Genomic DNA, 12,919 nt, shown 5'->3' on the forward strand with positions numbered 1-12,919 from the left:
CACCCAGTTCTCTCTCTTTATATGCTTTTCCACATCCTTTCTTGTACCTGATATACCTTTTTCAGCTAATTTAATATATCAATAAACCTCAAAGGTGCAACTGTTCAAGGACACATATCTGGACTCATGCTACATGTGTTCTGTTTCAGCAGAATGACTACTGAGAGTAGGTGAAGTTAAGGTGTCTATACAAATCAAATTGGCCTGGTATCTTCAGTACCCTAAACGGCACTATTAAACCTAAGACAATTAGAGGATGTTTACAACTGTCTGTATCTGCAAGAAAGTCACATCCTTGCTAGTGATTTATTTGGTAGGCAGCACAGAGGGCTAGGGAGGGCATAATTTTCTTTTTCCTTCATACGAACATTTGGGATTTTTTTTTTAATGTAATTTATAAAAATAAAGGGGTTTCTTCTTTATCAGGGCCCACACTATCTTTAAATGTAGGTGACTTGGCATCATCTTGAGTTATTCTTTTGTAGAAGATCAGGATGAAATTCCTCACTCAGCTATGTGATTGTACGAAGGAAACCATTTCAGGTTAAAGCCCATGCTGCATTAGTTAAGCAAATATAATAAAAGCACCAAATGTATTGATTGGACAAATAGATTGTCTTCTTACCTCTCTCTCTGACATGCTAAAAAGAATTCAGGCTTGTGTCACACGAGCTGTACGATAATATCTTTTTGTCTTTTTTTGTCAGCTGAATATTAATTTTAAAGTTTGTTCTTAGTCACATTAGATTAGCCACTTATGAATAGTACCCACTGTCACAATTTGCATATTAAACACATATGAACTCAGCATTACAGAATCCCTGAAAAAATATGTAGAAAGTGTCCTTTTTCTTGCAAGGATGCTAAAGGAAATCTGCCAAAAAACACTTCCATTCTCCTCTTATCTCAAACAGTGTAACCCAAACTCACAGAAGATACTGCACAGTGCTACGTAAGAAAAGTACCTAGCTTCATTTCAGAAGTCTCCTACTTACGTCATAACTCAAACTCAATATCACAGTCTCTTGTGTATCTCCTTTGGAGTTTGATGCTATTCCAGTTTTGAAAACAGTCTGAAGAACATAATTGTATCAGATTAAAACTAAGAGGCTGCAATGGTATTTTGTTAAAATGAGCACCTTGAGAGAGTTTGAACCTGTTCTTTCCTTTTTCTGTGTACAAGCAAGATTCCTGCTAATGCAAAGCTCATGTTTGACTTGCTGAGTGTAAAATCCAAAGCACTGAAACTATGGGATTTGAAGAACTTGCTTACTTCTGGGAAAATCTTTGATGTGATGGTCCCAGATGAAATTGTAATTTAGTTTGGAACGTGTTTTGCTGTCACTTTAGTGACTCTAAGCTTTAGCACAAATTGCAAGTTGACCTGTAATTCCCATCTGCGTGGGACAGTTCTGCAAATGCATATTGTGGGAACTTATCCAGGGATTTTACATGCATGGTGTTGCCAAAACTTAAGCTTGCAAAATTTCTGGATCATGGACTTGTGTGTGAAGATTTGGCATCTGATCCTGTTCCTAGTGCCATGTGTAATAGTCGTTATCAAATTTTATTGGGAATTGGACATTTAGGGGTCTGGAGTGAAAACGTCTTGAAAACTCTTATGATGAAAGGGCTTTTCTAGAAACCATGTATGCAGAGAACAAGTGAGAGGATGATGGTCATTTATGGATGAGATGTCAGAAGAAGAAACCCTAGTTGAGTCAGGACTGATACAAAATCTCACTTTGTCCCATAGTGTCAGGACACATTTGGGGGCTCTGCTTGACCACAACACTTAGCAAGACCTACATATAGCAGAGTATGGGCACAAGAAGATCTGAACATCACCAAAAAATGATTTGTGGACAGTACCCTATTGTTTCATTAGAAAAATGGAAGAGCTATTTCTCTTGTATTAATAGCATGTCCAGTTCAAATTGTCCTACTTGCAACAGTATAATCTTGTTGCTATTCCTTTACCAGAGGTGAGTATCTGTTATAATTTCTGAGCCTGAAGGATAAGCTACCTGGAATAGTGTGGCTATGATTGGTGGGGTTACAAGTCCCTCGCTTCCTGTTCTCTTCTCATCTGCTAAATCCACAGATGACTTCATCACCTCTGCTGATCCTTTATTGTTCTCCCCGCATGCTGCTTCTTGGATACCAGTAGCTGACAGGAGGCAGGATACTTCCTTGTGTGGTCTTGCAGGGCAAGATTGAAAAGATAGCCACAAGTCATTAGGGCTGCAAAAATCCATTTCTGTAGCTCTGTGGAGAATGTTTTCAGCTACGGATTTGTATAGAAGTATGTTAACTGCTTGTGAATGCTTGTGGTAAAGGAAGAAGCTGTAGGAAAGAAAATAAGGCATGTGAAAAAGGGAAGCTGTCAAACAGGTTAAGAAATCAAAGAAACTTTTTAAGTACTGAAGGTTTTGAAGCAAAATGGATAATATTTAGTGCCTAGGAAAACTGTGCTGAATTCAGTGATCTGTGTAAAAGAATACATTTTACCTAGTGCTTTAAAATGTGTGCTGTTTGAAAACACCCCCTTCCACACACCCCACACCCCCCACCCCCCACCCCAGGATGATTTATTAAAAAAGAAAGCTATAATGAGATACAGCTTCCTGAAAGCTCATGATGATTTTGTGCTTTTTGCTAGTTATTCTGTTTGTGTGGTCCTGTTACTGTAGCCTGACTCCCACCGTCTAATATAGTTATCCTCACTGCACCTCTTTGTGGTAAGGAAGAACAATAATCCCCATTTCACAAATGGAGAGCCATGGCAAAGAGACTCTTAGTGCCTTGCCTGAAGTCATGCAGGCAGCCCAGTTAAGGAGCAGGGAATTCAACCAGAACTTCTAAACAGCAGACAAATGCTCTAGCCCCTGGGCTGTCTGTCCTTTTAGTCCTGCCTTTAAAAGAGCTCGAAAGGTTCTATCCAGACTCCAGAGATGGTTCACAGGTTATTGAAGGCACTCTGGTTGAAATGACAGAATAGCTGGACTAGGTAAAAATGTGCCGCTTAGGTGCAGAGTTGCAGTATAACTGAGTCAAATAAAGGTTTTTTTCAGCTCGCAGCTCTGGTTTCCTCTCAATTGTGTGAGCTTGCTCTCTCATATGGACACACATGTTCTCTCTGCAACTCATCTTAATTCTCCCTCGGAGGGAGGACTTGGTAATAGGAAATTAGTATAATTAAATGGTTATGTAGGAAACTGGTGGTAAGTATTTACTTATATAAAATAAGTAGAGGAGAAACTGTGAGGTGGATTTATTAGTATTTGCTTTTTGGGTTTATTTTTGTGAGGAGAGTATTGAGTGACATATATTTGTTCTCAGTAGAAAATGTTTGAGAAGCATTAGTCTGCTTTGGTATTAGAAAGATTAGAGGGCACACTGTGAGAATTTGTAAGGATTTATGTGCTTTTTAGAAAGGATTAAGAATAAAAAAAGTCCAGATTAGAAATGCTGTCTAACCACATCACTACCCTGCATGCCAACATTTGCGTGGTGGTTTGCTTTTATGTTTAATACCACAATGTTTGTATTGCAACTTCAGTTACAGTTGGTTCTGTTTAAGAACCATGGGTCTAGGTGCACACAGTGTGTGAAATTGAATGGTATGAATTCTTGTAGCATTCTTTAAATCTTACTCAGCAGCAATTCTGATATACCTAAGAAAAAGATTTTAAGGATAGTCTCATTCTAAAAAGTTGCTTAAATAAAACAAAACAAAACAATTCAGATACATTCCGTTACTTTCAAGTGTCTCCTTTCTTACCAAATTTTAAGCTTGGACAAGATTTGTTCTCTGGGACAATTATTTATTTATTTAAAATATTTGGATGTGGTGCTTCCAGAGTAACCTCAGACTGCACAACATGGAATGATTTATTTGTTTAGGAACATAATTGCTAAACATCCTCTAGGCTGAAAAATATACTTCCTAATTATTAACTAGAAACATCTTCAGCAAGCATAGCTAATTAAAGTCAGATTACTAAATGGGGGAGATTAGAGGCTTGTGTTGCTAGAAAACTGCTTGTGCTGATTTGAACTAATATTCATTTGTAAATTCAATCCCATTTAGACATTTTATTTAGAAAAACATCTTGTGAAAGATGTACCTATGGAACAGACTAGCTATTTGGTTTGTACTTTATAGTCTCAGTGGCATCAATTTGTTGACAGGTTTTGGCATCTTACCAACACGAAACAGAAGTGGAACCTGACCTGTAAGAGAGGCTTAGTTGTTATGGATCTTTTTTTCTTTCTATCTCCCCATTCCTTTTTTCTTTTTTTAATTTTTACAAAATGTATATTATTTTTTTCTTTTTTCCTCTTATTCTTCTTCTTCTGCGTTTTTTTCTTTTTTCTTGCTTCCTGTTTCCCATTTTTCTTTTTCCCCCTTTTTTCCTTTAATCTTTTGTTTCTTTTCTTTTTTCATCCTTTTTCTCTTTTTCATTTTTCTTTTTTCCCCCTTCTTCCCCCTCTCTTCTTTGTCTTTCTTCTCCCATCCCATTTCCCCTCTTCCCTCCACAGCCACAGGACTTTTCATTCAACGCTCTCTAGATATACCTGAGTCCAGTGATTCTTGGAGGATGAATGTATGTTGAACAGTGTCTTTTCTAGGTGTGTGCTGGTGGCTCTGTTTCAGGTAATTGGTGAATTTGGTCTTGTAGCATCCTCAGTGTGGAGATTTCTGTGGGTAAGCAGGTGTTATGCCAAGTATGTTCCTTAAAGTCACCATGCAGAAGCAGTGCATTGTCCCTAAGCACAGATGCTTGAGCATTTTGTCCCTACAGAATATTCCTGTGAACATCTGTAGAGTTATATTTAGTTTTCTCTTGTTGTTTCAGCCATTGTAATGGCAGTGACCAAAACTGAGTTCCATTTGCATGGGTGAATATCAAGTTTGAATTGGATTCTGGATGTTGGTTGTTTTGTTTATAATTTTACTACTCTTACAGTATTGTTTTTAAAACAAAATTTAGGTGGTATGTACTTTTTTTGATGTTTTGGTTTTGTAAATTCTCTGTACAGTTGATACAGATGTATGTGGAAGGACAGGTTTTGTCAGTGGCTTGTTATGGAATCAAATGCATTACAATGTCTTCAGACTGAAGAAGATTTTCTTAGCACCTGTATTTATACCTGGCATGTTATTGTCATTAATGTTGGTCTGAAGAATTTATTGTTGGCTTGTATTGGCAGACTGACTTGTTAGTTAGACGTTACATAGCTAGAGAGACATTGCAGATTTTGGCATTTGTAGGCTACGGAAACATGTACCTTAGTACGGGAGAATATCATGTGTGAAATCTGTTGTTATCTCAACCCTTCATGCCCCATGTTGGGCACCAAAAAGAACTGTCATGGTTTAAGCCCAGCTGGCAACCCAGAACCATGCAGCCACTCGCTCACACCCCCCCACCTCCCTCCCCCCTCTCCCAGAGGGATGGGGAGGAGAATTGAAAGAATGTAAGTCCCATGGGTTGAGATAAGAACAGCCCAGTAACTAAGGCATAACACAAACCACTGCTGCTACTGCCAATAATAATAATGATAAGGGAAATAACAAGGGAAGAGAATACAACCGCTCACCACTTGCTGACTGATACTCAGCCAGACCCAAGCTGTGATCTAGCCCTTCCGGGTAACTGCCCCCAGTTTATATACTGGGCATGACGTGCTGTGGTATGGAATACCTCTTTGGCCAGTTTGGGTCAGGTGTCCTGTCTCTGCTTCCTCCCGGCTTCCCCTCCTCCCTGGCAGAGCATGAGACTCAGAAAGTCCTTGATCAGAATAAACATTACTGAGCAGCAACTGAAACCATCGGTGTTATCAGCGCTGTTCCCAGGCTGAAAGTCAAAACCACAGCACTGCACCAGCTACTAAGAAGGAGAAAAATGACTGCTACTGCTGAACCAAGGACAGAAATAAAACTGAAGATTGAGTAGCTAGTTGAGCATGTCAAAAAGTGAAGATGATCTGTGGAAAAGAGAAATTCAAGGAAGCACTTTAAGAACGAGGCCAGAAAAAACGAAAATTAGAAATGAACCCTAAAATGGGATTTAGGCAGATGTAGAATTGGCAAGCAGGTACAAAATTATCAATGTCACATACTAAAAGTGACAAAAGATCACACTTGATATTTATGGCAGTTTGAGATTTGAAAAATGTTTGTTATTGATATGCAAAGAAAAATTATGTTTAGAAGTACGCTGGCAAGTACAGATTCGGTAAGCATCAGCTTACAGCTGTGTCACTGATTCAAGGTCTGCTGGGATATCACTGATTCAAGGTCGGCTGGGATAAACTACAGTTTTAGCTGAGTGGAGAACTGAATTTGGAAGCTTCCTTAATGAGCAAACTATTAATTGAAAGAATAATTCTCTCACTTTTTCAGGCAGACGGTTGTTATTTGCAGTGACGATAGCTGTGTGCATACAGAATGTAACTGATATCTTGGAAGGATTTGCCTTCTAAACCATAGTTTAATTGATTTTTTTTTCTTGTACAAATTGAAGTTTCACTGTTCACTCAAGTATTATTTATTTTAACCAGATGAATAAATACAGAGTCTGTCATGGATTGGTGTGTATGGCAGAGGGTTATGACTGAAAACTCAGTGTTCTTCATTGGTACAACATGACCTAGTGCTGGGTGAAACCACTTCTTAGGTTCTTTTCTTTGTCAGACTTGTCTATTAAATAGACATTTTACAGTGGGTCTTCTAATGTATGTAGATGATTTAAGGAATTATTGTTAGGGTCAGCTACTACTTTCTTCCCCCCAAAAACTGCTTTTTTGAAATTACTTGAAATTGCTTTTTGAAAATACAATAATTTTTTCCTGGGGAAACATAAAATGTGTAGAGGAATCACCTCTGAAGGGGAGATATCTGTAATTAGGTCTCTGCTATTTTACGGGTCTATGTGCTGTAGAAGGATTTGCAGTAGAGACTTGAAATTTCTGCAAAAGTATTTGTTATGTACTAGAAGTGCTTTGGAGTGAGAGATCCAGGTATTTCTTTATTTCTTAAGATCTTGAAAGCATGGTATGAAAAATCAGATTTTCCACATTCCCGCTTGCAACTTAAATCCAGTGCAAACAGAGGTCTCTTTATTTCGTAAGTACTTGTGTAATACTGGCTCTGCTTTTGCGACTTACTGATTTTGGTGTATTTGAAGCCAGGAAAATCAAAGTCACATTGTGAAAACATCCTCCTGAAATATGTTATTACCTTTCAGTACAATTGTAAAGGATGACTTTATGGTTAAGGCTCTGGTCTGGGACTTGAAAGTTCAAACTGAGTTCAGCTCAAGACTGTGACCCTGATGGCAACTGCAGGCACACCAGGCATTTTGACCTGGTCTTAGTTCTCCACCCAGAAGATAGCACTTGTTACTTTATGCCAAAGACTCATATTATGTGTACAAATATAGTGAACATATAGAACAATCTGCTCCTGACCTGTTTCTTAGCTGTTACTGTAATGTAAGTAACTACTCCTCATAACTTCTCTATTACTGCTGCCTTCTCTTTTACAGTCCACATGATGGGGGATGTGAAATTGGTGACATCTACTAGAGTCTCCAAAACCTCTCTGACACTCAGTCCCCCTGTTCCTGTTGAAGCACCTGCATTTACTCTTCCTCCTCGGAATATCAGAGTGCAGCTGGGAGCCACTGCAAGATTTGAGGGGAAGGTAAGAAACAGAGATGATGGAGCAATTCTCCATTTATTTTTGCTCTTTCTTAAAGCTGCCTAGTAGGCTGCAGAGATAATGAAGTTACCTCTGCAATACAGGACCTTTATTCAAACAGAATACACCAGTCATTACCCTTCTGAGGAGGCAGGAGCATTACAGGTCTGTTTCTGAGAGAAGAGAGTGCTGCAAAACCAGTGCACGTGCTAAGTGTAACCTAGTTGAGCATACCAGGCACTGAGCTTAATATCAGTGGAAAACTACTTCAAGAGTTGTCTCTAATCAGAAAGTACCTATTCTCCCTGCATATTCACATGCCTGCATCCCAGATCTACCTGCTCATGAATCTTCCTGTGTAACGTGAATCTAACCCAGCTATGGCATGTTCTTCCTTGTAGTCAAGCTAGGAATCTGTAGAGAATTTTCAGAGGAAAGATTCATCTGTCCAAGGAAACTTGTTAACCCAAAAGGTTTTAAAGGGTGTGTAGTGTATTGTATTGTGGATTCCAGGTTCTCCCCTTCCAGTCATGCTTCAGACATCGAACTGTGTTTGCTGGCATCCATATTTCTTTCATGCTGCAATTTTGGTATGATCCCTTCCTTGTTCTAGCTATCTTCCTTTCTCCACCCTTGACCCAAGTCTTTTTGCTGGAGCTGCTGGTTTCCTTCTCAGCCCTTTCAGCTTCTTTCTGTCCATGTCATGCTCTCTCTGTATGCTGACAGCTATATCACCAAACTGACTGCACTTTTAATCTTTTAAAGTGGTGGGACTTGTCTGACAGAGGCAGGAAGCTGCAAATTTACTGTAACAAAAGTAAGGGCTAGAAGGAATTTGGGAAATTCATAACTTCTGAAACTCAAACAGAGGGTTGGTAGAGGGCATCTGATATTTATCTTATTTGTTTACACAAGAGCAGGCCAGGAACTGGGCAGACAACCAATTTTTTGAGTATATAAATTTTTAAGTGTAAACTCAGAAGTAGTTCTTGGATTTGACACTTTTTGAAGAAAAGTTGGCATTTTTCATAAATAGCAGTTAGAATCATAGAATCATAGAAAGGATAGGGTTGGAAAAGACCTTAAGATCATCTAGTTCCAATCCCCCTGCCATGGGCAGGGATGTCTCACACTTGACCATGTCACCAAAAACTCTGTTCAACCTGGCCTTGAACACCTCCAGGAATGGGGCATTTACAGCTTCCTTGGGCAACCTGTTCCAGAGCCTCACCACCCTCACAGTAAAGAACTTCTTCCTTATATCTAACCTGAACTTCCTCTGTTCAAGTTTTATCCCATTACTCCACATCCAAATGCTACAGTCCCTCTCCAGCATCCTTGTAGGCCCCCTTCAGATACCAGATGTCAGGTCACCATACAGCCTTTTTTTCTCCAGGCTGAACAGCCCCAACTTTCTCAGCCTGTCTTCATACGGGAGGTGCTCCAGTCCCCTGATCATCCTCATGGCCCTCCTCTGGACTTGTTCCAGCAGTTCCATGTCCTTTTGATGTTGAGGACACCACAACTGCACACAATACTCCAGGTGAGGTCTCACAAGAGCAGAGCAGAGGGGCAGGATCACCGCCTTCGACCTGCTGGTCACGCTCCTTTTGATGCAGCCCAGGATACCACTGGCTTTCTGGGCTGCAAGCACACGCTGAAGCCACCTCATGTTCATTTTCTCATCAACCAACACCCCCAAGTCCTTCTCCACGGGGCTGGTCTGAATCTCCATTTTGGTTTTAATTTTTCAGGGATACCTATTCCCTTTTTATAGTCTGTTTGGAGGCTGCAAAGGTAAAGTCTGAGGTTTGGGGTCTTTTTAGTAGCTTGGAAAAAATAAGCAAATTCAATACTAAATAAACTGGCAGGCTTAAGTTCATTGAAGAAACAAAACTTTGATTGAAGTCCTGGATTGAACCTACTTCATGAAAATCTAAATTCTAGTTCTGGTATATGAGCATGGCTGAAGTCTTTAATTTTCCATCTTAGAATGGGGATGATAATATATTAGTTGCACGCATGTCATATAGCTGAAATAAACCTTTAATGTTCAAAGTGCTTTTGCAAATGCCAAATATTAGATCACAGCTTTGCTGAAATACATGTGAGATCTGCTATTACTTTGTGGCAAGCAGCCTGCCTTAACGGTTTGGCAAACCAAGATGATGCAATTACAGCCGTTGCCTTTGGCACTTCAGCCTCTTGCTATGCATGGAGCATTGCCTGTGTTTTGCTCAGTCCAGTTTGCTGCCCTGGAGGAGTTTTGTTTTACCTCTCTCAGGTAACAGGGGTGAGAAGAAATATGTAACACAGCTGAAGAGATAAACAGACAATCTTTATTGTTGTAAATTAGTTCCAAAGTTCCTGGAATCCATCCTAGCTGGAGGCCCAGAGAAAAACTTGCAATTATTTTAGGGTTTTTTTTGGGAAGGGAACAAGCTAACATTGAAATAATTGGACATAGAGAGTAATGGAGCACATCAGATTCTCATTGTCTTATGCAGCAAAAAATAGGTTAGCAATTACAATACCAACTATTAAAATTAAGGGTATGATCTGTTTATAATGTAAGACGGTGGGTGAGATCATGTTTAGTTCTGTTGTTTATAAGTGGTAGGTTCAAATTAGTATTTTGTTTGTGCTCTTAGTCTAGCAGCGTGGGCAGGATGAGGGGAAGCACAACAGTACAATTTGCAAGGATACTGTCACTTAAAGCTGCAGCAGCCTGCACAGCTCATGTCATCTGGGTCCATCTTCAGCTGGTTGGTGCAGTGTTGCTCCTTGTGTTGCTTTAACGTTCCAGACACTCAGAAGGATAATATATCTGTTCAGAAGGGCAATCTTAATGAAAAAAATTCATTAAGACTTAGTAATAGAAGTAGCTGCTGAACATACTTGGGATTTTCTATCCTGGAAAAGAGGCTACAGATGTTATGATGGATTGTTGCTGATACGCTGCTTCATCACATAGTACAAATATTAAACTAGACTCGGGCTAAAGAAAAATTAAAAGTTTTAAAAATGGCTAGACAGGAGATTTTCTTCAAAGAGTTCCTCTGCAGTGGAATTTATCTTATCAGAAAGAACAAACATTTTGAGAAACTGAGACAGGATATAAAGCTGATATTTTGATGATCCTGTACACTCCTTAAGCGAACAAGGAAGAGAGGGCCCCTGGGTCAAACTTGTTGCTTTTCTTTCCAGTGGCACATAAGATAACCTGTGTGAAATAGCAGTTTAAGATCAAGGAGAGTACATAAATTGAGAAGTAGCCCATAAACTTTAAAAATTAGAGAAAGGAACTGGAGTTGCTATTAACAGGAGTTATTTTATTTTTTTCTGTTGCTCCTACTGCCACCCTGGTTTTCTTACTAAAATCTCAGCAAGTTTACCTATATCTGACTGCAGATCCAGTTTTCCAATGTGACCTCAGAATAAAAGGTTAAGTCATTATCTTTCAGGTGGATGAGCACAATTTTGGCCTGGAACATTGACTGAGGGGTGGAACCACTTAGTAAGGCAAAGGCTAGGTTACCTTCCCTACATGCTCCCCAAACATCTCCTGCATGGATGTGTGAGTTGTTCGTCAGTCAGTTGCTGATGTGATTCTTTAGGAAACCATCACAGATCTTTATGAAATTGCGTTGCAGGTTCTCAGCTTGTAGGAATTGACTGGTGACCTGTTCTTCAATTGCACATCAAATGTGAGATGAACAGCTCAGGGTAATAATCTGCTGCCTTGTGCTAAGGCATTGTAGCTTGTCCATCGCAGCCTTTAACATAATCTTGGAAAACAAGAGCAAGCCAAAATATGACCAAGCTTCGTTTTAAGCTATTTCTTTCTGTTGTATTAATCACTGGAATATTTATCAGGGCTTTGCAACATGAAATTGTGTTTTCCTATCGTTATCTTTCTAATTCATCTGAACATCACTGGGTGTTATAATGCTGAATGGCATGCTAATCAAGGAGATTCCTTTCTTTGTAGCAAATATCATGGGGATTCTGTGGCAACTGTTGCATGAGAGGACAGGGAAATCCTTTTCAGCTCTAGCACCCGAATAAGCATCTGTAAATTATCAGGCAGGTGGTATTTTGTTGCTGATCACATTTGATCAATTCATAATCCAAGAATAGTATCCTATAAAATTTTTTCAGACTTTGGCTATTCCTGAATTTCACTTTCTGAAACTGCAATATACTTTAATTACAACACGGAGCATATTGCATACTGACCCATAAGTACAAGATCGTTAGCCATATATCTAGTTTGAAATGTAAATTTTTTCAGTCTCACTCACTCTTCAAATCTCAGCTGCACTATTCTATAGCAAAAGTTCAAAACCTTATGGTAGGCAAGTATGAATGCAAATAGCATGATTTTCCATACAAGCAAATGAAATAAAGCTTGTCAACATTTCCAAGAATTTTGCTGGCTTTTGTTAACTTTCCTGAGGATGGCAAGATTTTTCAGTGGAATTTGTAAATCTGTACAAATTTCCTTTTCTTGTGATAGGCAGAGGGTGGCCACAGATTTCAACAACTTTGAGTGTTTTTGTGCCTACCTGATTTCTAAGTATCCTGCTTACTGGTCTTTCAGAGACTACAGGCTCAGTGAATTAAGACTGAAGCTTATATTTGTCTCAGACTCCATCCTTTTTGAGAAGACCTCCTCCTTTGCATTTAGAAATTTGACAACTTTATCCAGCTCTGAGTTTCTACTTTAACTGTCTCAAGGGGAAGATAGGTCTCCACTGTAGAACCTAGCAGTAATTTTAACATTTAAATTTAGTATTTTAAATGTTGACCTGGCCCCATTTCACAGCTACCTGTACCCACAGCTTAGTATTGCACTAAGCCTGAATTGGCCCATCCTGGGTTTGTGATCATTGCCATGTGTGTATTAAGATGGCAAGCTGGTTTCCTTTTTGTGTTTAGAAGCACTGAAAAGGTTTCATGACTGTTTGAGGAAGTCTTAGAAAGGAGATAAGTTTTCTGTGGCAGAAAAAGAAATACCAGGATGCTGGTGATGTGTGGTGGTGAATAGAGCAGCAGGATGGACTGACCCCGGCAGAGCTCTGTGCTGTGACTGTCCACATAAAGAGTCAGTGAATGTCAGTGTTGTCACCCAGGTTTCCCCAGTCCTTGTTAACTTCCGTACTTCAAGGCATGGAGAGATTTAGCTACATTTCTGCAGCAAATTGA

General features: G+C 39.4%; 1 protein-coding gene across 2 annotated transcripts in view; it reads left to right on the forward strand.

Annotated features, from left to right (window-relative positions):
- Nucleotides 1-12,919, forward strand: part of MYLK (myosin light chain kinase) — a 218,269-nt gene that overhangs the window by 54,896 nt on the left and 150,454 nt on the right. For both annotated transcript variants that reach the window (XM_065671419.1, XM_065671420.1), the window contains exon 3: nt 7,557-7,714. In XM_065671419.1, the coding sequence (XP_065527491.1) occupies nt 7,562-7,714 (153 nt within the window). In that variant the 5' untranslated portion in view covers nt 7,557-7,561. The remainder of the gene's footprint in view (nt 1-7,556; nt 7,715-12,919) is intronic.

This window comes from Lathamus discolor, chromosome 3 (genome assembly GCF_037157495.1).
Source record: "Lathamus discolor isolate bLatDis1 chromosome 3, bLatDis1.hap1, whole genome shotgun sequence".
Lineage (NCBI taxonomy): Eukaryota > Metazoa > Chordata > Aves > Psittaciformes > Psittacidae > Lathamus > Lathamus discolor.